The sequence below is a fragment of the Leucopleurus acutus genome (assembly GCF_964270905.1).
Source record: "Leucopleurus acutus genome assembly, chromosome: 2".
Lineage (NCBI taxonomy): Eukaryota > Metazoa > Chordata > Mammalia > Artiodactyla > Delphinidae > Leucopleurus > Leucopleurus acutus.
The window spans coordinates 79,785,830-79,811,032 of record NC_139143.1 but is presented as its reverse complement, the minus strand read 5'-3'; the positions used below and the strand labels follow the sequence as shown (position 1 = coordinate 79,811,032).

The 25,203-nt window shown below is 55.2% G+C and overlaps 1 protein-coding gene across 1 annotated transcript; it reads left to right on the top strand.

Annotated features, from left to right (window-relative positions):
• Window positions 1–9,905: 9,905 nt before the first annotated feature.
• On the top strand, window positions 9,906–22,874 carry BCAN (brevican; the record flags this gene model as incomplete). The annotated part of the gene is made up of 13 exons (XM_082834173.1): window positions 9,906–9,996; window positions 10,707–11,081; window positions 11,385–11,559; window positions 11,835–11,962; window positions 12,452–12,745; window positions 14,702–14,923; window positions 15,488–16,138; window positions 19,635–19,742; window positions 20,417–20,575; window positions 21,189–21,271; window positions 21,637–21,781; window positions 22,249–22,439; window positions 22,767–22,874. 13 exons carry the CDS (start codon window positions 9,906–9,908, stop codon window positions 22,872–22,874), a joined length of 2,730 nt encoding a protein of 909 aa, XP_082690299.1.
• Window positions 22,875–25,203: the final 2,329 nt, after the last annotated feature.

Below are 25,203 nucleotides of genomic sequence, written 5' to 3'. Positions count from 1 at the left end.
GTGCATACTTCCTTCAAGTCACCTCTCTCACTGCAAAGTAGATGAGCTGTGTACTGCTTGAAACATCCTCCTGGGAGGATCTTCCCTCACCACTGTCTTTCAGGGCCACCCCTTTGGGGACGGCAGTGTGGCAACAGCCCATGTTCAGCTCACATCAATATGTCGCAGTGATTCATCCACGGACCAGGTGTGGGCTTTGTCCTCCTCTGAATCCTAATCACAGACAAGCCCCACAAGGCTACAGGGTGAGCTGGGAGAGAGGCAAGGGTGCGGCAGAGATAGGTAATGTGGGAATCTGGGCCCACTGCTCACGTGGTTTACTCATGCCTCTGTATGTGTTCACACCCAGTCACAAATATACCACTGTGGATGGCCACTGTGCTCACCCACGTGTGCTCATGACTTAGCAGGTCTGAAAATTCCCAGATCTTGATAGGAAAGGGAAACAGGGAAGGAAAGGAATCCACTAAGTAATTAAGTAAATAATCCAAATAATTGGGCAGGTAATGGCTCTGGGCAGCTGGAGCTCAAAGCTGCTGGGAGCTCTGAGAGGAACTTGCCTCAGAGTGTTCCCTCCTGAGAGGCGAGGGGCTGGGATTTTAGGCTATCAAGTCCCATTCTGTCACTGACTGAGGGCCGTTTCCAGGGGCATTCTGACTTGCCATGCACTTAGGCCAAGTGTACCTCCACATCAGAAATGAATCCTTATCAAGGGACAGGGACACCAACACGATCTGCTATATACCCCATTCATTTTCAAAATTGTGAGTTGATGTCCTGTCAACGTCCAGAGGTGACCACTGGTCTTATTTTTTAGTATCGTTATGAAACCATGGACTTTTTATCCATTCGACGTGTTTCAATCTCTTCCGGTCATTATTCATCTTAATGCTGATGTTTCATCTTTGGCCAGTGGGAGTCTTCTCAAGTTGGCTACTGGGTCCTTTTGACATGAACCTGACCTAAGTCTCATAACTTCCTTATTCTCAAGTATGACAAGCTATCCTGCCCCAGACCTGGAATCTCTCCAAAGAGTTCCATTTAGTGAAAAGTACTATTTAGAGACCTCAATCTGGATACAAGGGGTATTCACTGTTATTGGTTTGTCATTGCTTCTAAGCCTTTTCAGGAGACGGAAGATAAATATGCAAATCTTGAGTTCACGCTGCTACTTCCAATGCAGATTTAAGATTAGCAGTTTTTGCTTAACTTTCCTTTTCTTACACTGAAAATCTTAGTTCCTAACACCATTACTATAATTACTTATTTGCTTTATCACCATAAATAGCCCTTTTCAAAATAATAATGCCAGCAGTAACATATCTCCATGGTTCTCTTTGTTCTTAGGGTTCTATAGTCAAAATGCTGAGTTTTATAATCACTTGAAAGAAAATTCTTCTATGTGGCTTTGCCTCCAACTTTATATATAATTAGGTGCATGAGTTTCATTTTGTTTTAAAATTTTAGGGATTGCATCACTTTTCCTCTGTTTAAATTAATCTAAAATTAATTCTTTCCAGTTTAATTTTTTGTTTTAATTATATGATTCCAACATCAAAACCATAAAATAAAGTGTTATTACCATTTTACAGGTGAAGAAACTGAGACTCAGAGAGCACCTGCCCCAGCATCACAGAAAAGTGAGCGGTCTTTCCCCATCAGGGGGCGGGAGAAGGGCTGCAGAGAGTCTGCAGATGGGACAGACTTTTTCTCAAGAAGTAGATTTGGATGTACTCAGGGTTGAGCCTTCCAGTCCCTTCAGCTGTTCTTTGTGGAACAGGCTGGTGGTCTTCTCTGAACACATGAGTTTGCAGCCCTCAAAGTGAGGGTCTGTCAGGTCAGGGGGGACAGTTGGCTCCTCCTCATGCAGCAGAGGCTCTCCCACAATGTTGGTCAGTCTGTAGGTCCCCCCACTGTCCCTCCACCACCCTACTCCCCTCCCACCCCCAGCCCATGGTCAGCTGCAGGAGCCCTCAGAGCTACACCCAGCCATTCCTGGGCCCTCCCTCCCCTGGGCTGGGGTCCCAAGCTTCCTGGCCCCTTTCAGAAGCTATCAAAGCCCCTATTCTCCAAACACAGCTGTGCCAGCCTTCAGCGCCATGTCCATCCCTCCTCTTCAGCCCCACTCTCACGTCCCCATGGCATAGGATCCAGGTGCCTGTGTGATGTGCATGGCCTCAGAGACCAATCAAGCTGCTTGGGCGCCCACCTCCAAGTCTGAGAAAGTGGAGACAGGTGTTCAAGAAGCTGGATAGACAGGCTCTCCCAGTGGCCACTGTGATTGGGAGTCCAGTGGGGGGGTGGGTTGGGATGATAGAACTTGGAGGGTTGATTCTGCTTCCTGAACTTGGGTCATGACCTCAGCTTTGTCTTGGATGGAGGATATTGGGGGTGGGCAGTGGGTTGGAGATTGTTCTCATCTGGAGAAACTGGAAAATTCTCCACGGCCCAGGAGGCTGGGAGACAGCCAGCTGGGTTGCACGGGAGGAGAGCTGGACCCACCTCCTTCCTTCTCTCTTCTTTCCACCTCCCCCATTTTCTCTCCCCTGAGAGAGACAGCTGTGGGCCCTGGCAAGAACCTGGGCCTGGGAGTTGGGAGACCTGGGTTTTGGTAATGTCAGTTACATGCCATGTGACCCTAGATGGTCACTTCACCACTTGGGTCTCAGTTTCCTCGTCCAGAAGATACCTAAGGTTACCTGAGACATTCTCCTCCTGTTACTGGGGCAGGAAGTTCTACTTAAAATCTGACTTTCATTCTTCCTGCTTCCATTGATCCTGTTTGCTTTCAGCCAGTCCCTGAGGATCTCTTTCTGAATCCTAGAGGGGAAGGCCTTAGATCTCATCTCTTCTCAAAAAGAGGATAGAAATGGAGAGTGGGGGAGATTGTCACATGGCCATGGGTCAAGATGCAAAAGTCCCTGATCAGAAATTGGCAGATCAAGTGCAGGTTAGACTTCAGTATGAATTTTCACAGCTGGAAATACTGGAAAGTCTTGGGGAGGTGCTCATTTCCTCCCCTGGGAAATCCTTGGGAAAGGACTCCTCTCTCAAATAATGAGCACTCTATCCCATTCACAGGGGAGTGGCCCACTGACCTCCTGGCCAAGAGATCTGGTGCAGATTAGGGTGTGTGTGTATGACTACTAAAGGAAAAGAATTCGATTTTGTTGCTGTACACCTGAAACTAACACAATATTGTAAATCAACTTTACTTCAAGTAAAAAATAAAATAAAATAAAAAATAATTAGATTTGACTTAGCCTAAACCATGGGCCACGTGCCTCCTCTACCCAGCCCAAGTGCAGTACATGTTACCCAGTGCAGCAGATACTCTTCAGCCTGTTGTACAGAAGAAACCGTTCCAGAGAAACAAAGACCTTCCCAAGGTTTTGCCACTGCAAATGGCAGAACAGGAGTTTGACCTCAGTGCGCATGACTCCAGAGTCCTGTTCTCATCAAGATCTTCACAGCAGCAGTTCACTGTTCTCTCACCAGGTCTGGTTTCCCACCAGGGGTCTGCCCCTTGGAACAGACTGTCTGGTACCAGCCTTTGTCCAGACGCAGGTGCTGCTGGAGGATGGATTCCTCCAGGGCACCGAAATGTGTGGCCACATTTCTAGTCACATGGGTAGGTGGCAAGGAAAGTCACTTTCTCTGTCTTTTCTGGTCACAGCCAGGTTTCCCCAAGGCAAGAATTGTCGTTACATGTGAGCCACGGCTGGGACTGAATTTCAGCCACTCAGTTGCATGGCTCTGCCTGGCTGGGCTCAAGCCCCAACGAGCCCATGTAGAGACAAGCCTAAGTGGGGGTTAGGATGGATTCAGGCACCGATGCTGAGACTGTCTCTCAGCTTGGGGATGCAAGGTCTGAGGAAAGCAAAGGGAGGTCCTAGGTCTGCCCAGGCGTTGCCTAGATCTGTCCCCAGAGGCATTCTCAGATCCCTCATCCCCACTAAGGAACGTGGGACAGCATCCCCAAGGTCTAAAATAGTGCCTGATCCATAGCGGACATTCAGTTAGTATTTGTTTAATGAAATGAATAAACTGAGGTCTCTTTCTCCCCAAACTCCCCAGACATCTTGCCCTGTCCCCTTCAGTCTTGCATCCCTGCCTGGGGCATGTCTCTTACTGAGGGACCTTACCACCCACTTCCCCCAGGTCTTCTTGTCCCGTCTCTCCAATAGATGGGTCTGTGCGGAGGGGCCCGAATTCTACCTTTAGGTCCTCAAGAATTTGGGGAGGAGGGTTTTTGTTTGTGGGGGAGGGTTTGTTTGTTTTTGTGTGTGTGTGTGAGAGCTTTTCGAGTCCTTCGGAACCAAGTTCACAGCACTGTGAGTGGAAGCCCGGGCAGTGGAAGCCTAGGCAGTGGTGAGTGGGGCAGTTGGGGCATCCACTAGAGGGCAGTCCAGAATTTCCATACAAGACGGACTTGGGTAAATCTAGATGGATGGACATGGACCTGCCTTGAGGCTTCATTTGCATTGCAGGCACCCCACTTTACTTGGGATATTTTGGAGGTGCTGTTAGAGATTGTGTAGATCAAAGCCCCTGACAAGCTATCCTTGATGCCATCACTGGTATCCAGGGGAGAGAATCCAGGCGTCTGGCTGTCCTGCCCACAGTCTGTGCCACGGCCCTTGCCTGGAATCCCAGGAGGGAGGAGGGAGAGGGAAAGAGAGCCTGGGAAAGAAGAGGCAAGCAGAGGCCCTGGAGCTGTGGAGGGGGGTGTCATTGGTATTCTGGGCTCTGAGGAGTCCCCAGCGGCTGGGCAGCGCTCAAGGCCCACCCCCTGGCACCAGGCTGTGCATTCATCAGCGACAGCTCTGGCCAGTGGGCCCTCTGGGCTCCCAGCAACGCCTGCATTTTGCACATTGGTTTGCATGACCAGTAATGACCGTTCACAGTGCCACATTCCCCCCTCCATGTCTAGAGAGTTCCTTGCTTTGCTTAACCCATGAATCTGCTGCCTAACCTCCATCCCTCCAGCTGCAAAGTCAGCTCCTCCTCTGTGCAGGGAGTGGGAGCACCACAGAAGACAAAACCCAATCAGAGCTTCCTCCAGGGAGGTGGCTAAGGTCATTTGCACCTGATCCTGCCTCCAAAAAAGAGACTCCCTCCCCCATTTATACGTGCGTGTGATGTCTCTCCAGGAGCAAAGCCTCCCTCCCATTCTCCCTTCATCCCTTTCCCTACTGTCTGAGTCCCTCCTCCTCTCCTCTTGACCAACGGGAAGTCCTTCCGACTGTCTAACTTCCATCCCTCGGGCTGCAACATCATCCTCTAGCTCGGCGAGCGCTCCCTGCCCGCCCCTTCTGCCCTCCCTCCCTCCCTACTCCAAGTCATCGGCTTCTTATCCCCAGGACGCTGTCCTACTTCTCTCGTCCTTGCTCTCGCGGCTGCCGCCGCCGGGAACCGACGCAGAGAAGGCAGCGGGTCCCGTGATCTTCCCGAGCCCCCCGCGTTCCCAGCCCGAGGGCGGGGGCAGACTCGAGGAAGGGCGGGGCGGGGGCGGGGGTAAAGAAAGGGGGTTTTGTGCGGCGCCCGGCCGCCCGGCGCCCTCTTTCGAGCGTCCTGCGGGCCCAGCCTCTGCTCGCGCCCGCGCAGTCCCCGCCGCAGTCTCGGCTGCAGCTGCGGGACCGAGCCGTGGACGCGGAGGAGACCCCCGGAGGAAGCAGCAAACTTCGCGGTGCCGCACCCCCACCCCAGTCCTCCGCCTCCCGCCGGTAGGTGAGTGCGACCGCATCCCAGCCGCCCAGACCTGGGAGGGAGAGAGAAGGGAGCGACCCCCGGCTGCCCTGTGGTCCGCGTCCCCGACCCCTCAGGCCTTGCCTCGCGTGGCTCCGGCACACCCAACCCGCCGACCCCTGACACCTCGGCGAGGTCCGCTGTCGGCCAGCCCGGAGCGCCTACGGCCCCTGCTGCCGTCCTGCCACCTCCAGCTCTGCCTCCCAGCTCTGCCGCTGGCACCCCCATTGCTGTTTGCAGCCTGACCCGCAACCCCCTTGAGTCCGCGGGCTAATGGAAACGCCCCTCTGGGTCCTTGCGTCTTCCCTGCTGCGGGCTCCAGTCCCAGCACCACCGCCCGAGATTTGCGACCTTGTCCTGGTCAGGGCGGCAGCGGTTTGAGTCAGCCCCCGACTCTGTACCCACGGTGCAGGAAGCACCGCGGGAAGAGCCGCGGCCAGCCACCCTAGGGGTACCTTCCCGGAGCCCGCAGGACAGCAAACAGGAGCCGCTGTTGTGGGTGGTGCCGGCGCCGACTGGAGCTGGAATCCCAACTCTGCCACTTACTTGCTGTGTGACCTTGGGCAAGTTAGTTCACCTCCCTGAACCTCGGATTCCTCATCGATGTAATGCCTAATCTGTATTTTTCTCAAAGTTGAGGTTATACATGGGAAGCATTTAGTAAGAGGCCTGGCTCAAGTAGATGGTCAGGAACTGTCAGCTGGAATTCCAGTTACCGCTCCTGCTTTCCTTCCTAGCACTGCTGTTGGGCCGGGAACCCCTCTCCCCCCAGGTACTTCCATATCCCCTTCCTATCAGAATAGCTCTGCCCACTTGGTTCTAACAGGACAAAGATTTGCCATTAGTTTTGTTATCACCATTCATATCTGCATTACTTCTATTCCAGATAATACCAGTGAGATCAAGGGACAATGACCTAACCCATAGACCCACTCCCAGTATTACCAGTGCCTGTGTTGTCATGGCTAACTTTGCTGTTGATAACAGCATCATCCACATTTCAGGTTTTATACTAGGAGGAGTTACAATAGCTCAGCTGACGATGTTGCTAATCATACTGTTAGTTGTGCTTCCAATAAATAGGACTATTTATATGGTTACCGCAATTACTCCTGCAGGCCCTGCTAAGGCCTCACTGATATTGTGTAGGTTCCTGTTGCCCCTCACACAGCCACTAAGGGGGTAGCTGAAAGCTTCCCTCCTGCTGTGACTGAAGCTCTGGCCTCTTGTGCATCCCTGCTCACCCTGCTGAGTGCTGGAGCTCAGTTCCCATGGGGCAGACCTTGAACCGCCAGCTGGTGGGCATTCAGCATAGAGATGGTGGGCATTGGGTATGTGTGCCTAAGTGCACGCACATGCATGCGTGCGCGCACACACACGCACACACACACACAGCTTGGTCTTGATTCTCTGTGCACTGGGTTTTTGAAGGCTGTGAGGAGATTGACATCCATGGTCAGACAGGAATGATAATGTAACGAGAGGGAAGTTTCCTGAACAGCTGGGAAAACTCAAGACAAGGGGAGAAATCCAGAGGCTGTAGCCGAGGGATGGTGTGGCATCAGGGAAAGGGACAGGAAGACTGCTGAGCTCTTGAGGATAGAGATGAAGTGGTGGTGTGTCCTGCTCTGGAGGATGAGATGTAGTGGAGGTGTGTGGGTGTGTGCTATGGAGACCAAGCCTTGGATCCTTGAGTCTGAGTCTGGTACCAGAGGAGGGGATGCCTAAGTTTTCTCAGGACTCCTAGCTATACCAGGAAGGGGCTGAGGCCCAAGCTTGGTGTGATTGGTGTGGGGTTGGGAGGTGTGCAGAACTCTCTGACTGAGAACCACACAATCAGGGCCACTCTCTTGGCTCCTCTGGTCAGTGACTCCAAATCTTGGAGGTGAGGGTGGGATACCCTCTATGATTCAAGGCATCCAGGTCCTCATCAGACTCAGACTTTCTCCCTTCATTCCCCCACTTACATAACAGAGGTGAAAGGCGGGGTCTAGGGTGTTGGTCCCAGAGTGGCTCCAACTATATGGGTTTCTGGGCCGCCCATCAGAGAGCTCTGAGTAGCTCCAGCTCCAGCCCAGGGTGAGGGGAGGGAAGGCACCAGAAAGGGGTCCAGCTTAGGACCTGGCACAGCTCAAATGCATGGCAAACAGTCTCTCAAGCACCCGGCAGGCACTGGCTGTTCATACCAAATGGTCCCCACTCCAACCCCAGAAAGCAGTCCTCTCAAGGGCCCCCATGCCCAGAGTTGGTCTCACACCCTCTGACTGGGCCCCATCAAGAACCTCCTCCCTCTCAAAGGTCGAAGAGAGGCCCTGGGCATCTGGCTTCTGCCATTCCTCCCCCACCTCTGACCTTGAGGTCAGAGCCACAGAGCCACAGAGCCCTCGATGCCCAGCCACAATGGGGGAAATGGATGTTACCGTGGTGGGGAGGCATCCTTAGGAGGATCTGGGATCCTTCAGAGGATCTGGGAGAAGAGGGAAATTTCCCATCAGCTCAGGCTCAGAAAAGGGCGGACATGTATGAAGGCAGAGCCTGAGTGGTCAGGGAAGATAGAATTGGAACAATGGGCCTGAAGTGGGAATGAGTAGACAGTAGGAATAAGCCTGATGTCTAGGAAGCCTTGCCTGCAGTCTAACCTTCATCTCTCTTGCCGTATCACTGGCCTATTCCATGGCAGCCTTGGCTCTCCGTGCTCTTTTGAGTCTAAGCCAACCATTAAAGATGACGTTGGCTCTGCAGCCTTCCTTCCTGGGGGCACACTGGCCTGGTGCCTGACTTGGTTTCACTGGGGACTCAGGTTCAATCCCTCTCTGGGCCCATTTCTCAATGTCCCACCCCCATCCCTCCATTATGAGAGTGTAAGAGCTTTGAGATCTTCAGAAGAATAGTTCAAGCTCTCAGAGCTTCTGATAGCCAAGGGCAGGAGGGAAATGGTCCCTTTCATTTATTCTCACACACCCCCCTTAGCCCACCCCCCAGCCTGGGGCTGGGGTGGAGGAAGGGAGAGGCTGGATGGAGGCCAGACTGGCAGAGACAGGGGCTTTGTCCCAGCTGGTTTCTGAGCCAGGAGATCCTGTGGGAAAGCCCGTGCCAGGCAGAAAGGAAAGGCTGGGAGGAAGGAGGGAGAAGGCAGCCAAGGATGAGGGGGTGGAGGATGCTGGGGGGTAAAGAGAAGAGTTTCCTTATAAGTAATGGCGCAGTGGGGGGAGGTCAATGAGGGGTTGGGCTGGAGAGGTGTTGTTCATTGCCCGGGTTTAGTCTAGAAAGCCTTCCCAGAGGAGGCTAGGTGGGTATGGTACTCAGGGAGGAAGGGACAGGAAGGAAAGGTTGGAGGGGTACTGTGGGAGGAGGAAGGTTCAAAGAAGTCTGGTACTGGGAGGGGCAGAGGAGACTCAAGCATAATGGCACCCACAATTCATGCTATATGCTGTAAGCATTTCTTGAGCTCTTACTGTGTGCAGGGTGCTATACATTTGTACAGGTTTTTTTGTTTGTTTTGTTTGTTTTTTGTTTTTGTTTTGTTTTGTTTTAGGATAAAAAGCACTCTCAAAGCCCATAGCCTCATGACAACCTGTGAGGTGGTAGTAATGGTGCTCCTTTACAAGTAAGAAAACAAAGGCTTAAAGAGGGTAAGGAACTTGCCTTAAGTCACACAGTGAGTTGATGAGGACCCAGGTCTCAGTTCTGAATAAGAATCCCTTGGTGGGGGGACTTCCCTGGTGGCCGCAGTGCTTAAGAATCCTCCTGCCAGTGCAGGGGGCACGGGTTCGAGCCCCGGTCCGGGGAGATCCCACATGCTGCGGAGCAACTAAGCCTGTGCGCCACAACTACTGAGCCTGCGCTCTAGAGGCTGTGCTCCACAGCAAGAGAAGCCACCGCAATGAGAAGCCCGTGCACCGCAACCAAGAGTAGCCCCCACTCGCCACAACTAGAGAGAGCCCACGCGCAGCAAGAGAGACCCAATGCAGCCAAGCATAAATAAATAAGAATCCCTTGTGGGGAGACAGAAACAGTGTTAATTAAGAGTGAGGTGGGGGCACTGGGCTTCTGGAGTCAGGATATGTGTGATCCATGTGGACGTGGGAGGGAGTCAGAAGTCCATCCTGAGGTCTAACCCCATCTTTCCTCCTCCATTCCCCCCCTCATCCTGCAGCATGGCCCTACCATCTCTGCCCCTGCTGGCAACCCTGGCTCTGGCCTGGGTCCCTGCGGCCTTAGCTGATGCTCTGGAAGGAGACAGCTCAGGTAAGCAACCCCACTCAGGGTCACTGTCAGTCTCCTGCATCTCCCCTGTGGTAGGAAGGAGCCTCTTGTTCAGCCCTAACCAACGTCTGTCAGCCTTGAGGGACCCAGGGAAGAGACAGAATTGGGAGCACTGTGGGGGAAGATCAGGGCAGGGACACTTGAAAATAAGGGATGATTTGTGGGCCGCTGGTCGGGTGGCGGAATCTTGGGAGTAGGGCTGGGGAGGGGCACTAGGTGCATGGCTGCCAGTCTCCAGGGTGGAGGATGGGAGACCCTTGGGGCACAATGAATGGGGCTGGGAGGCAGAACAGAGGTGGAATTGGGAGAAATCGTGAAAGTGACTGAAGGGAACAGACTGGGAAACTTTGGGGCCAAGGCTGCAGGACCCAGGGGGTGAGGTTAGAAGACCCTGGGGTGGGGGCCAGGAATCCTGGGGTGGTACTGGGAGACTTTGGGGGTGAATTTGACTGGGAGACTTTGTGGATCGGTCTGTAGGCCGTGGGGGGTGGGCCTGGGGGTCCTAGAGGTGGATTTGCAGGACTCAGCGGGCCCGAGCCCAGGTTCCTGGGGGCGGGGTTACGAAAACCCCCGGGCAAGGCCCGGGAATCCTAGGGCGGGGCGTCGGGATCCTGGGGCGGGGCTCGGAAACCCTGGGGCGGGTCGTGGCAGATCCACAGCACGAAGTTCCAGCCGGCCCCGCCCGCCCACAGAGGACCGGGCTTTCCGCGTGCGCATAGCGGGTGACGCGCCGCTGCAGGGCGTGCTGGGCGGCGCCCTCACCATCCCGTGCCACGTTCACTACCTGCGGCCGCCGCCAAGCCGCCGGGCCGCGCAGGGCTCCCCCCGGGTCAAGTGGACCTTCCTGTCCGGCGGCCGGGAGGCCGAGGTGCTAGTGGCGCGGGGGCTACGCGTCAAGGTGAGCGAGGCCTACCGGTTCCGCGTGGCACTGCCTGCCTACCCAGCGTCACTCACCGATGTCTCCCTGGTGCTGAGCGAGCTGCGGCCCAACGACTCGGGCATCTACCGCTGCGAGGTCCAGCACGGCATCGACGACAGCAGCGACGCTGTGGAGGTCAAGGTCAAAGGTGAGAGGGCAAAGATGGAGAGAGGTTCCCGGAGAGAGGGAGGGGAGCCCACAGTCTGAAGCGGAAGCAAACACCTAGAAGGCACAGACTGAGTTGGAAAAGGAGTGGGTAGCTACAGGCCTCTGTTACCTCCTTTCTCTCTTCAGGTGGAGGAAATTCTACCCACAGTCTAACTGAAGCCCCTCATGCTGCAGAGGGGGCGCAATTTGGACTTTACCCTTTGTATACAGGGGGTTGACAAGGAGGGGAAGGGGAAGTCAGTGTGCTGGGTGATCCTGCCTCAGGATCCTCTCTGCCCTTCAGGGGTCGTCTTTCTCTACCGGGAGGGCTCTGCCCGCTATGCTTTCTCCTTCGCTGGGGCCCAGGAGGCCTGTGCCCGCATCGGAGCCCGAATCGCCACCCCGGAGCAGCTCTATGCCGCCTATCTTGGGGGCTATGAACAGTGTGATGCTGGCTGGTTGTCCGACCAGACCGTGAGGTGGGCTGGGGCTGGGGCCCTGGAGCTTCTAGCTGTTGCTGAGGTGGGCTGTGTCCTCTGGTTCTGCCAGGGGCTGCCTCAGGCTGGCCATATAGGGCTCCCTGCCTCTGGCGGATGAAGCTGGTCTTTGGAGGGTGGGTTAGGACCCCGCCTTGGTGGGGGGTGTGCATTTCTGCAGAGCTAGGAGGACAATTGGCTGCACTGAAAAGCAATGGGATTCAGGAGGGTCACCATGGGATGGCTCCCTGGTGAAGGCATTTGTACCCCTTCCCCAGGTATCCCATCCAGACTCCACGAGAGGCCTGTTATGGAGACATGGATGGCTTCCCTGGGGTCCGGAACTATGGAGTGGTGGACCCGGATGACCTCTATGATGTCTACTGTTATGCTGAAGAACTAAATGGTGATTGGGGGTAGGGAGTTCCCAGGGGAAGAGCCCCCTCTCCAGTGCTGCCCATAGGTCCTCCTGGGCCTCTGCTGGACCTTATCATCCTTTATCATCCTGTATTTAAGTGGGCAGCCAGCGGTAAGGAAACAGTCAGTGTCCCTCCCTCCAAACACTGTCATAGAGACAAGTTCATGGCCAAAGCCTCAGACAGGTGGTAGGAGACTGAGTTTGACTCTGCTGTTACCTGTTGTGCATCTCTCTATGTTTCAGTATCTCTGAGCCTCAGTTTCCTTCTTGGCAGAATTAGGAAGTTGGGCCAGGTTCCTTCGAGCAATATTATCGATCCTAAGGTTCTATCTAGACTTCGATCCTATAAAGTAGTGTGATGGACTGCATGTCGCAGATGAGGAGACTGAGGCCCAGAGAAGCTTGCCCAGAGTCTCTGTGGGAGCCCAGGGTGGAAGGAGCTCCCTTCTTGGTAACCCAGCCTCTTCTTCTCCCCAGGAGAGCTGTTCCTGGGTGCCCCTGCAGACAAGCTGACATTGGAGGAGGCACGGGCGTACTGCCAGGAGCGGGGTGCTAAGATTGCAACCACGGGCCAGCTGTATGCAGCCTGGGATGGTGGCCTGGACCGCTGCAGCCCAGGCTGGCTGGCTGATGGCAGTGTGCGCTACCCCATCGTCACACCCAGCCAGCGCTGTGGTGGGGGCCTCCCTGGTGTCAAGACTCTCTTCCTCTTCCCCAACCAGACCGGCTTCCCCAACAAGCACAGCCGCTTCAATGTCTACTGCTTCCGAGGTGAGCCCACCTCCCTGCAGAGGCTGAGACCAACCTCAGGGAGACGGAGTCGAGGCCTACGCTCTTACCCCAGCCCCGACCTGTTTCTCTTGGGTCTTTGCCATTTGCCTCAAGGAGCTTTGGGTGGTGCTCAGCTTGTCCCTTAGGGTTCTAATTCTGGTTGTGCCCTCTGACTTGGTCTTTGTGGCCTCAAGGAGGGCTCACCTCGCTGCATCTCCTCACCTGCCTCCACACCAGTAGTCCCTGCCTTGTCTCTTCCTGTTGCAAAGCTGCCTCTCCCTTGTTGGGCTGCCAAATATGTCTCCATCTCTGGTCAGCTCATGAGCAGACCAGAGATGACTGACATTCTCTGAATCCAATGAATGATCTGCTCCAGTTAACTAAATACGCTTCAGAGGGGTTTCCAGAACCTTCAGCTTGAAGGTGTCAGATTTTTACCACCAAATATTGAGGGACAGACATAATTCCCCCCACAGGGAGCAGGTCCTTAAAGACAGCTGGGTGTAAAGATGGCTTCCTGCCCACATCTTATATTGGGAGCTGGAGGGGAAGCAGTGCCTGCGACCCCCAGAGGCACAGGGCCCAGGCCAAGGATGACTGACAATCAGGGAGGCATTGCCACGGAGCATTGGAGTCCCTGCCCCAACTGTGAGCCTGCAGTACTGGCACAAGGGCTGGAGGCAGAAACGGAAAGAGAAGACACAGCCTACTAGGAGCCCTTAGTCTGAAGGAGGAAGACACAGTTTCTGCCATGGAAGCCCCCAGTCTGACCAAAGACAAAATGCTTCACTCCCAGCACAAGGAAAGACTGAGAGAAAAGCATTACTTCCCCTGGGACAGATCTCCAGGTGGCTTTGGCCCGAGGCTGGGAGGGATGGGGAAGCGAAGTCCACAGGTCCATCTGGAAAGACTTACTTGAACACAGATAATGGCGATGATGATGATGATAATTATAACAATGGTAGTTAACACGTCTAGCACTGATTGTAATTATGTCCCAAGCACTGTTATGGAAAGAAATTGAAGGAGGAACTGAATCAGGAGAAGTGGGGAAGGAAGAGGACGACTATGGCTGGGAGCAGGTGGAGGGCAGAGGCGGGCAAGGGCACAGGTTTGCTTGTCTGGTATGAGCAAGGCTCACTGAAGCAGGTGACGCAGGCAGGATGTGCTGTCCTGTCTTGTCTGGCTGAACACATATGGCCCTCAGGGCTTTTCTTAGCCCAATTCCACCTTTGCTTCACTGGTTTTCTGCTCTTGGTTCCCTTCCCCTGGGACAAGGTAATTCATTCTAAAACTCTGGTTATTTGAAGAGAGCAGATCCTGCAAGGATGGGGTGGCCACTTGCCCTTTTGCCCCAACACCGAGATCATCAGGTGGTGATGGTTGAATGTCCTTCCTGTATCCTACCCTTCAGCTCTCCTGTGGTGATGGCAGCCTGTCCCCTTCCATTTCTAGAGTCTTAGGATGACTGGGGTCCCTCACACCTTACCCTAAAACCAGGGTCCCAAGGTGCTGAGGCCATTCTGTCCATCCTTCTGCCTCCATCTCCTTACTCAAGGGATGACCTCTCCCCTGAGCCTTCCTTTACCATTCTATCTAAAGTAGCACTTCCCATCTCCTTACTAAACGTAATTGTTCTTTATATGGTAACATTATATGTTTATTTGTTTGTCTGTATCTAGAACATAAATTCCCTTGAGGGCAGGAAGCTTGCTGTTTTGCTGTGCACTGTATCCTCAGTGCCCAGGAGAATGCTCGGGTACTTGATTAATGCTTGAGGAATGAGTGATGAAGCCCCGGGGTGGTCTCTGGGCCCCATGGGTGCTCCATAGGGAAGATGAGAGAGAATTAAGAGAATTCCATGGTCTCTGAGTCTAACCCAGAACCCTCACATGCAGGCCTGTGAGGGCAGAGGCACCTCCTTAACCTCCCATCGGCACTTTCCTCCTGCCACAGACTCTGGCCAGCCCTCTGCCATCCCTGAGGCCTCTGACCTGGCCTCTGATGCACTGGAAGCCATTGTCACAGTGACAGAGACCCTGGAGGAACTGCAGCTGCCTCGGGAAGCTGTGGAGAGCGAGTCCCGGGGAGCCATCTACTCCATTCCCATTATGGAGGATGGAACAGGTGGAAGCTCCACTCCAGAAGACCCAGCAGAGGCCCCTAGGACCCTCCTAGGTAACTCAGATCTCTTATCCTGGGGATATCCACACCTGGGAGAAGTTGGGGCAGAAAGGGCAAGCCCAGGCTGAGGCCGGGGTTGTCGCTGCCGTGATGCTCCCCTGTCCTCTCTCAGCAGCACAGTCGTGCAAGGCACCTCTCCTGTTCCTCTCCCAACCTTTGCCTTTCCAGCAAATCCCACTCCCAGATAGCTGGGTCTGGAGATGCTTGGACTAAGGAGCTGCCCTCTGGGAAGGAGGGATCTCCTTTCTTCGGTCTCTCCTCCCCCTCACCTACGCAAAATAAACAGAGAATTTTAACAGACTGGGAGAGGAAGATGCAACCACCAGGTTTTCCTGGGCTAATGACAGCTCATAGAGCCTTCTCAAGTGTTGCCTCACTATTGCAGCTCCAGTTGAAATTCTTCTGGTGTGGAGCAAAGGCAGTTCCTCCCCAGGGCAGGCTCTTCCCTCTCCCTGAGGGCTCACCCTCCCCAGCCCCACTTTTCTCCCCTTCCCCTTCCTTCTTCCTGTCCTCTGGTGGGTGCTGTCCCTGGTGCTGAACCATCTGTGCTTTGCCTAGAATTTGAAACCCAATCCATTGTACCTCCCCTGGGGTCCTCAGAAGAGGAAGGCAAGGTGTTGGAGGAAGAAGAGACATACAAGGATGAAGCAGAGAAAGAAGAGGAAGAAGAAGAAGAGGAGGAGGTGGAGGACGAGGCCCTGTGGGCCTGGCCCAGTGAGCTCAGCAGCCTGGACCCAGAGGCCCCTCTCCCCACGGAGCCGGCTCCAGAGGAGTCACTCTCCCGGGCATCCCCACCAGTGAGGGCGGTCCTGAAGCCTGATGCATCACCACCTCCCTACGGAGAGTCAGAGGCTCCCAGGCCTCCAACGGTCCTTGGACCACCCACGGAGGCCCTGCCCTCTCCCAGGGAAGGGAACCTGGCATCCCCATCACCTTCCGCTCCGGTTGGGGCAAGAGAGATAGGGAAGGAGACTGGGGGTCCTGAGCTGTCTGGGGTCCCTCGAGGAGAGAGTGAGGAGACAGGGAGCTCCGAGGATGCCCCTTCCCTGCTTCCAGCCACACGGGTCCCTGAGGGTACCAGGGACCTGGAGACCCCTTCTGAAGAGAATTCTGGAAGAACTGTCCCAGCAGGGACTTCAGTGCATGCCCAGCCGGTGCTGCCCACTGACAGTGCCAGCCATGGTGGAGTGGCCGTGGCCCCCTCATCAGGTAACTTTGCCCAAGGCTCAACCTCCCTCTTTATCCTCGTCCTCTTTCCCCCCCTGCAGCTCTGGATCACCTGACCTATAGTCCTTTAACCCACCACTGCCCCAGACTCTCTTGTCCTTTGCCTTCATTCTCCTACCCACCTCTACCTGTGGGCTTCCAATCTTGGATACCCCACTTTGTGACTTCCATTCCAGCTCTCTGAGTCCTCACCCTGTAACCCCCAACTCCATGACTCCCACCCCGTGACCCTGTCCCTGTTTCTGAAGTCCACACTGTGACCCCCAGCCCTACCACCAAACACCTGGAACTTTTTCCTACCCTCGGCTCTCTACCTGTGACTCACATCTCACTGGCCCCACAGAGGACCCTCATGCCTTGTTCAGTGGGTGCCCTCATTGCCTTTTGCGTTCTTCAAGGCCCAGGCCCATCCTCCACTGCTCCCTCCCCCTCCTGTGTGCCACCTCCCTTCAGCTGCCTCCCACTGGTATCAGGGAAGCCTGGGGTCCCATGCCCACCCCTCAACCTTTGGGGTCCAGGAGAGCCCTATCCCCACAGAGCCTTAAGCAACTACTTCTGTGAAGTACTTTTTTCTACTGTTTCATGGAAACAAGCCTTGGAAATAAATCTCTATTAAACCGCTTTATAACCAAAACTCTGGCACCCTCTGTCTCCACCCCCAGCTGTTTGCCCCTCTCATTCCATGGAGTTGTGTCCTGGGTAGCTTTTTGATGGTTCTTTTGGTGCCATCTCTCTCTCTGTGTCTCTCTGTCTCTCTCTTTCTCCCCCTGGGTCTTTGTGTGTCTTTGTGCCTCTTCCGTCTCCATCTTCAGCCTGCACCCTCTCCTGTCCTAGCAGTCTAACAGCCCCTGCTGTTCCCTTGTCCTCTCCTCAGGCCTGTCTCCGCCTTCCTTCCTGACTGCTGAGATCCCAAATCTGACTGTACACTTTACCCCAGAGAAGTCTTTGTCTGTCAGTCTGCGGGAGTGCTGGGAGTTGTAGTCCCTCACTCCTGATGGAGAGAAACCTCTGCAGGCCAGAGTGTGTGTGTGTGTGTGTGTGTGTGTGTGTACACGTGTCCCTTTCTGATCCATCTTGATGGCTCCCATCTAGAGCCATACATACAGAGGACTGACAGAGAAAGCCCCTCTTAGCATGAAGGCCATTCCCTGGTGTCCAGGTGCCCCAAGGCTCTGTTCCCCTCCCCCACATATCAGCAGGGGAATGGTATCTCGCTTTCATCCCACTGCCCATGGCCTCCCCCTCCTCCACTAACTCCTGCACTAATGACCGCCCTCACCCACTATTTCACCCTTCCTGAACCCAAAGGATCTCAAAGTTCCTATTGCTGGAGAAGAAACAAATCAGGAGGGGAGGATGGAGAGTGTGGAGGGAGGGGGAATGGGGAGTTAGGTTCTGGGGTCTGAGAGAAAGAAGCCCTATCTATTCAGTGAAGGTTGAGCTTCCAAATGGAGATCTCTGGAGAAGGCTGGACCCTCCTAGTACCAGGGCCATTCTCCTAGATGGCCCAGGGTGGGCTAGGGTCTCTACATCACACCTAGGCTCACTCATTTCAACTACTGTCTCCCTGCCCAGCTGGCCTTGGAGTTCAGTGCTGTGGGGTGAGGAGGGGCTTTGGTGGGAGAGGATCACCATTGGAAGTATCTGCGGTGTCTTAGTTACCCCACCTGGGGGATGAGTGAGAGGTCCTCCAGCCTGCTATTGCAGCAGGAAGGAAGGGAGAACTTTCTGATTGTGTATAGTAGTTGATCCAGAAGGGGGGAGGCGGAAGACCAGAAAGTCTCAAGAGGAGTTCCTTCACCACCAACACCCACCCCCCACCATCCTGGTTCAGGTTCTGCCACCCACAGCCAGGGGGAGGGACCTGTGGCTTGGGTACGGCCCCAGGGACCAAGTTTGAGAGTCTTTGGCCCCCAGGGTTAGGGGGTTGGACAGAGAGGAGCAGAGAGGTTCACGGGAGGAGCAGGAAAGTGTGAGGAAAGGAAGGGGGCTCAGGACTCCTACCCTCTGTAGGACCTGGTCCTTAAAGGGTTAAATAAAACACTTCCCCTTCTTGCTTTGCCCTAGGAGGTAGCAGTACCAGCTTGAAAGAAACTATTGGCAGAAGGGGTGATGACAGGGGGAGTGGTGTTGGAATAGCTGATTCATTTTACCCAAAACAGCTAGGTCATCCCAGCAAAATTCTTTGAATCACCTCCAGCTTCTCCTCCCCCCACCTCTGCTCTGATCCCCACCAGGCAGTGGGATCTTGGGCCAGAGTAAATCACTGTGGGCATGGGTCTTGGCTGCTAGGAGTGGATGGCTTGGTCTGAGGGGTCCTGCCCAGGGCTGGGCCGAGAACACTGACCTGCTCTGTCAGTCTGTGGGGCCATCATCTCCAGGTCATCCGGATCAGAAAGGAGTAGAATCTGACAGCCCCTTCAGCACCTAGGCCCAGTCTAAGGGCAGCCACCCAAGATCATGAGAGAGAGTCCAGAAGAGAAGGCAGATGGCCTAGCCAGACGGAGCTGGATGTAGACAACAGATTGCAGGCCTTCAGAGTAGTGTGTTAGTCCAAGAAGACTGCCTGGAGGAGAGGGGCCAGAAGGAAGGAACAAAATGGACTGAAGGGGTTTCTAGGCTGGGGAACCTGCAGGAGGCCCCAAGTGGAGGGGGAAAGGGGAGCCTGGTAACGGGGTGGGGGGAGAGTCCTGGGAGATAAGAAGGGGAGGCAAAGAGGTTGGATGATGTTGAGAGAGTGTGTGGAGCCAGTGCTACAGGACAGGGGGAGCTGCTGCAGCTGCATTCCTGGGAAGGGTTGGGGGGGGGGCGAGGGAGTAGGGCATAGAGTGAGGGAAGTACATTGGATCTTCACTAAGAGCTTCTGGGCCTGGCTCTGCCCAGTGGACAGCAGGAGGAATGGTTAGCTCCCTCCTAGACCACCCCAATATCAGATCCCAGAAGCAGTAAATGGCAGGCCACACCTCACTGTTGCTATGGTGACTCTCCTCTCCTTCAGTTCCACCCAGCCCACCTAGACTACACAGAACTGTGCTAGGACCTGGCACAATGACAAGGGGTGGGGGACTAAACTCTAGGCCTAGAGAGGTAAAGTGACTGGCTCAGTGTACCCAGCAGATCCAGGAGCTAGGTAAGAGTCCAGGACGCATGACTGACAGCCCAGTATCTTTCCCCTTAGTGGGATCAAACCCTGAAGGCCTTCCTGGACACTCCTCTCGGCCCCTGTTAGACGTGGCCCACACTGGTGGGCATGACAATGACCAGCACTGGGCTGAGCCAGTGCTGAAGTGGGGGGCAGTGAGGAGGGGAAAAAACCCAGAACTCAGGTCTGGGCTGTGACCAGAGGCAGGCTCCAGGGAGAACATTTAGGGTGCTGTGATAGCCCCCAGGACAAGCGGGTCAGGGCTGGGACCCCTGAACCCTGTGCTGCAGAGCTGTGCTCCCCTGGCCCCCCACCTCACACCTCTCTCCCTCTTAGGTTACTGTGTCCCCAGCCCCTGCCACAATGGTGGGACGTGCTTGGAGGAGGAGGAGGGGGTCCGCTGCCTATGTTTGCCTGGCTATGGGGGGGACCTGTGCGATGTTGGTGAGTGTGCTGAGGGGCTGCGGTGGGGGGAGAGCTGAAGCCTAGACCCTGCCACAACGCGCTAGTTCCAGGGGGTGGGACGGGACACTGGTTTGGGCCTTGCCATTAATGAATTTCCATTTGTTGTTGTTGTTGGAGGCACCCCGCACTTTGCGGGATCTTAGTTCCCTGACCAGGGATTGAACCTGGGCCTCCTGCAGTGGAAGCGCGGGAAAAGAATCCCCATTTCAGACAAATCACATAACTTCTCTGAGCCCTCCCCTCAATTTCCTCATCTGTTAAGTGGAATCAAAAAGGACTCTCTCAGGGAGTCTGGGAGTCTATGCTCCTGGAATTTGGCAGGCAGGCAGTACTTGTCGGTTTCCATTCTCCTGGGAAGAGAGGAGGGTTCAGCTCTTCTTTAGGAAGGAGGATTGCAGAGACCCAGGCCGGGACTCCAGCCTCACCCTGGTCTGTGTCGCTCGAGAGAAGGAAGGCATCAAGGCCCCCCTCCAACCAGGGCCCTTCCAGCTCCTAGCCGCTCCTTCTCTACCCTCTCTTTGGCACCGCCCTCCTACACTTAGCCCGCCCCCTCGGTCTGAGGTAGTGGGAGGAGCCCAGTCCCTGTCTGGGGACCCAGCCTCTCAGAGTTTCGGGGTTCTCCCGCCTAAGGTGCCTGCCCTTCTGTGTCCTAGGCCTCCACTTCTGCAGCCCCGGCTGGGACGCCTTCCAGGGCGCCTGCTACAAGCACTTTTCTACACGAAGGAGCTGGGAGGAGGCGGAGAATAAGTGCCGGATGTATGGCGCGCACCTGGCCAGCGTCAGCACGCCGGAGGAACAGGACTTCATCAACAGTGGGCTGGGGACAGGGCGGGAGGCGACCCTCGTCACCTGTTCTCTCACTCACACACTCACTCACTCATCAATCAATCAATTAATGAGTGTGTTAATTAGCCCCCTTATACATTAATTCAGGTACTCATTACTTGGTTTACCTCATTCATTCATTCATTCACTTTTCTTTCCTCTCTCCCTCCTTCCCACTCCACACGTGGGTAGTGGGGCTTCAGGCAGGGGAGGGCTGAGATTCGCGCAGGAAGTACACCTGCATCAGCCTGGCGGTTGCTTGGGGGCTTATCTTTAGTCGCTCCCCACCTCCCTGGCTCTCCTGCCTCCCTCTACTCTCCCCGACTCTGACCTTGCTGAGAGTTTTTACTTTTCCCAGAGTTTCCCTTTTCTAGCCCTGGTGATATTTTTCTTCTTCCCTCACCCCCCACGCCCCTGCCTTCCATCCCGCCCTTGTGCAGATGTTGGAGGGATAAGGATACCGGGAAGCGCGGATTTGGGGTTGCGGGAAGGACTTCCCCCCGCGAGCACCCACAGACAGCCCGATGACAGGGAATGGCCGCCATCTGCTGGCAGCGAAGCTCACTGCACACCTTCGTCTCCCCTGCGGTTCTTCCCCAGATCGATACCGGGAGTACCAGTGGATCGGGCTCAATGACAGGACCATCGAAGGCGATTTCCTGTGGTCAGATGGCGTCTCCCTGGTGAGAGGTTCTGGCCGCCCCTCACGCTGTCTAGGTCGCTTCTTCGAAGCATTTCTGCCCTCTACCCCCAATAACCTCCATCCCTCCCTCTCCTTTTACTGGCCCCTTACCTTTTCCTCTTCCTGGCCCTCCTGCATTCCTTGTGTCCCCTTCTCTTCTCTTCTGGTTCCCATTATCCTTCCCCCCAAAGCCCCTGACATCTTCTTTTTCCTTCTGGGTCCCCTACTCCCTATCCCTCTAGCCTTCCCTCTCCTGGTGCCCCTCCCCCACCCCCTCCTCCTCAGGTCCTCCAGGTCCATTCCTCCCAGTGCTCCTGGGGCTGGAGCTCCTCACCACCTCCTCCATCCTCCCCCCCACCCTCCCAGCTCTATGAGAACTGGAACCCTGGGCAGCCAGACAGCTACTTCCTGTCCGGAGAGAACTGCGTGGTTATGGTGTGGCACGATCAGGGACAATGGAGTGATGTGCCCTGCAACTACCACCTGTCCTACACCTGCAAGATGGGGCTGGGTGAGGGCGGGCGAGGGGGAGGAGGGGTGGGGGCTAGAGAATCCTGGAACTGATGTGTGTGCAGAAGGAGGGTGCAAAGCTACACAGAGAAATCAGAAATGCGTCCCAGGCCGTGGGCATGGGCGGGATAACAAATTAGACGGGTCCATTTGGAACCCCTACTCTTTATTATTTATTTATTTGGTTGCACCGGGTCTTAGTTGCGGCCGGTGGGCTCCTTTGTTGTGGCATGCAATCTCTTAGTTGCAGCATGCATGTGGGATCTAGTTCCCTGACCAGGAAATGAACCTGGGCCCCCTGCATTGGGAGCTCGGAGTCCCAACCACTGCGCCACCAGGGAAGTCCCTGGAACCCCTACTTTTTTTGTGTGTCAGGTTATGGCCTACTCCTCTCCTCCTTCATCCCAATTCTGGGAACTGTTACCCCCAGAGCCCAGCTCCCAGTTCCTGACTGTGTCCCCCCTGCAGTGTCCTGTGGCCCCCCACCAGAGCTGCCCCTGGCTCGAGTATTTGGCCGTCCACGGCTGCGCTATGAAGTAGACACAGTGCTTCGTTACCGGTGCCTGGAGGGCCTGGCCCAGCGCAACCCACCACTGATCCGCTGCCAGGAGAATGGTCGCTGGGAGCCCCCCCAGATCTCCTGTGTGCCCCGCAGGCCTGTGAGTGGCAGGAGGAGGCAGGTGGGGGGCACTAGCCAACACAACCCTGGGCTCCAGTCCTAGCTCTGTCCATCACTGGCTGTGTAATCTTGGAGTTATCACTACCCCTCTCTGGGGCAAAGAGGAGGTGGGCTGAATGCTCCGGGGTCCCCTTCAGTGTTGCTGTCTGAGAATGTGCAGCCACAGTCTGGGCTCTTAAGGGCTGAGCCAGGGAAAGTGTTTTGATGAGGTCAGAGGTCAAGGAGCAAGAACCCCGAGGGCAGGCTCTGAGAAGAGAGAGAAGGAGGAGGAGCCCAAGGGTGGAGGGTGAGTGTGTGTCTCTCCCAGGCTCGAGCTCTGCGCCCAATAAAAGCCCCAGAAGGACATCAGAGGAGGCTCCTGGAGAGCTGGAAGGCACGGTTGACACCCCCTCCCAATCCCGCTCCAGGTCCCTAAGGGTCAAGGCCCCCAGCACTGCGCTCTGCCCCCAACCCTCCCTCCAACCCATGCTTTTCCCATCACAGGGAGTGACAATGAGAGGGGTGGAGCTGAAGTCCAGGTGATAGTGCCTGGAGGGGCTTCTGTGAAATACCTGGGTAGCTCCAGCCCTGCCTTAGGCTCTCTCACCCCTACCCTGGGCATCAGGTTTTTCCCTCAGGGCCTTGAGTAGGTCCCTAAGTGCCTCAACTGCCCTCTCCTTGCCAGCCATCCTGTCCTCTCCATTCCCCTGGGGGGCTCTGTGCCCACTCATTCTCGGTTTTCCAAGAGAATGGGTTCGCAGGGTGGAATACCTGTAAAACCAGCAGGAAATAAAGCTGCATTTGAGCCCAAACAAGTTTGATGCCTCTGTGTGTGAGAGAGAAAAGTGGAGTTGGGCCGGGCCTCACAGGATGAATAGACCTTCTGTGTTTATTAGCTTCTGAAGATCAGAGAAGTCCTCAAGATGTCAGTGCCCGATATGAGTGCCCGGCACAGAATAGCTGCCCTGTAAGTGTTTATGGAATGAAGAAGCCCACGGGGGTTGGGGAACAGCATGAGGATATTTGGAAGACGCTGGAGTGCCCAGAGTGTCCAGTTAAGCCGACCTGGAGTTCAGTCTGGGGAGGTAGAGGGGCTGAGGGCCCGGAGAGGAAGGCAGAGAGGTGGGTGCTTTGGTGTCCCCATTCCGAGGTCCCAGAGGGGGATTCTCCCAGGGGGTGTGAGGGTGAAGGGAACGCAGAGGGTTAGGCTTCAAGAAGGCTTACTTTCAGCAGAAGCAGCAGAGATGCAGGAACGGGGAAACAAGGGCTGGCAGGGATCTGGGGAACGACCTGTGAGGCCCATAGGCTGTGGTCAGCAGAGGGCGCTGCGGCTGCAGACACGTCAGCCTGAGAGTGCCGTGTGCGCGTGCGTGAGTGGAGCCGAACTGGAGGAGTCCCAGGATACCGCCAGGGAGCGCTGGGGTCTGTCTTTCTGAGGAGCCCAGGGAAGGGAAGCGGGTTGCGGGCTGTGGGGCGGGAGGAAGGTAGGACTTCCGGCCAGGCTGAGCTGGCCCTGGGGTCTGTGAGTCAGCGGAGATTGAGATGATGAGGTCACTCTCTGAATAGTGGAGAGAGAATGATCAGCTGCGCGCGTGTGTGTGTGTGTGTGTGTGTGTGTGTGTGTGTGTGTGTGTGTGTACCTCATCGCAGTCCACTGAATTGTGCCTTCTTGTGCCTCCTGGTAAAGTGTTTTGTCAGCATGCTGTCTTCTTGATGGGGATGAATCTTACTGCTGCAGATCCTCACACTTGACCACACTGGTTCACACACATGCACACACGTGTGCACACTGTCATGTGTACACACTTCTGCTTGTGCCCACGGTTACACCACATTCACGCACATGGGCAGTTCTTACTCCTTTTTGCAGAAGTCTGTAAAACCTGATAAACCTAAGGGATAGGGAGACAGACCCAGAGCAGCAAAAAGCTTAGAGAGGGCAATATGAAGAGGCCCAGACAAGTGAGACAAGACAGAGAAAGACAGGTGATTGCTGGGGGGAGCTGGGGGCTCTCCCAGGCCATCCCTGCCCAGGCCCATCCTGGGCCTTCTCCAGGTATGTAAACCCCAACCAGCTGGTCTCTGAGACACCAACACTGACCTCCCAGACCCAGCTCCCAACCAGTCACCAACCACCACATTCCTCTCTTCGCCCCAGGCTCTGCTGTCCCACCTTCTGCCCTGCCCACACTCCACACCTCCACACGACACAGCCTAGCATGGCTAGGGAGTGGGACTGTTTTTTAAGCAGCTGCAAAGAAGAAGATGATCCTGGGGCCAGAGCAGAACCCCACTTTATCCTGTATTACCCTGCAATTACCCACTCATTGCGCTTTTAGGGATGTCAGAGCATTAAGCTGGAATTGTAAGTGGATCAAGACCAAAGTGGGCCTCTGAAGGTGGGATCTGAAGAGGAGAAGGCTGAGGAGGGGGCAGTGTCTGTCCTTGGGTTTTTATTTTTTAATTAAATTATTTATTATTTATTTTTGGTTGCATTGGGTCTGTATTGTGCGCGGGCTTTTCTCTAGCTGCGGTGAGCGGGGGCTACTCTTCCTTGCGGTGCGTGGGCTTCTCGTTGCGGTGGCTTCTCTTGCTGTGGAGCACGGGTTCTAGGTGTGCGGGCTTCAGTAGTTGTGGCACATGGGCTCAGCAGTTGTGGCTCACGGGCTCTAGAGCACAGGCTCAGTAGTTGTGGCACACGGGCATAGTTGCTCCACAGCATGTGGGATCTTCCTGGAGTAGGGCTTGAGCCCGTGTCCCCTGCA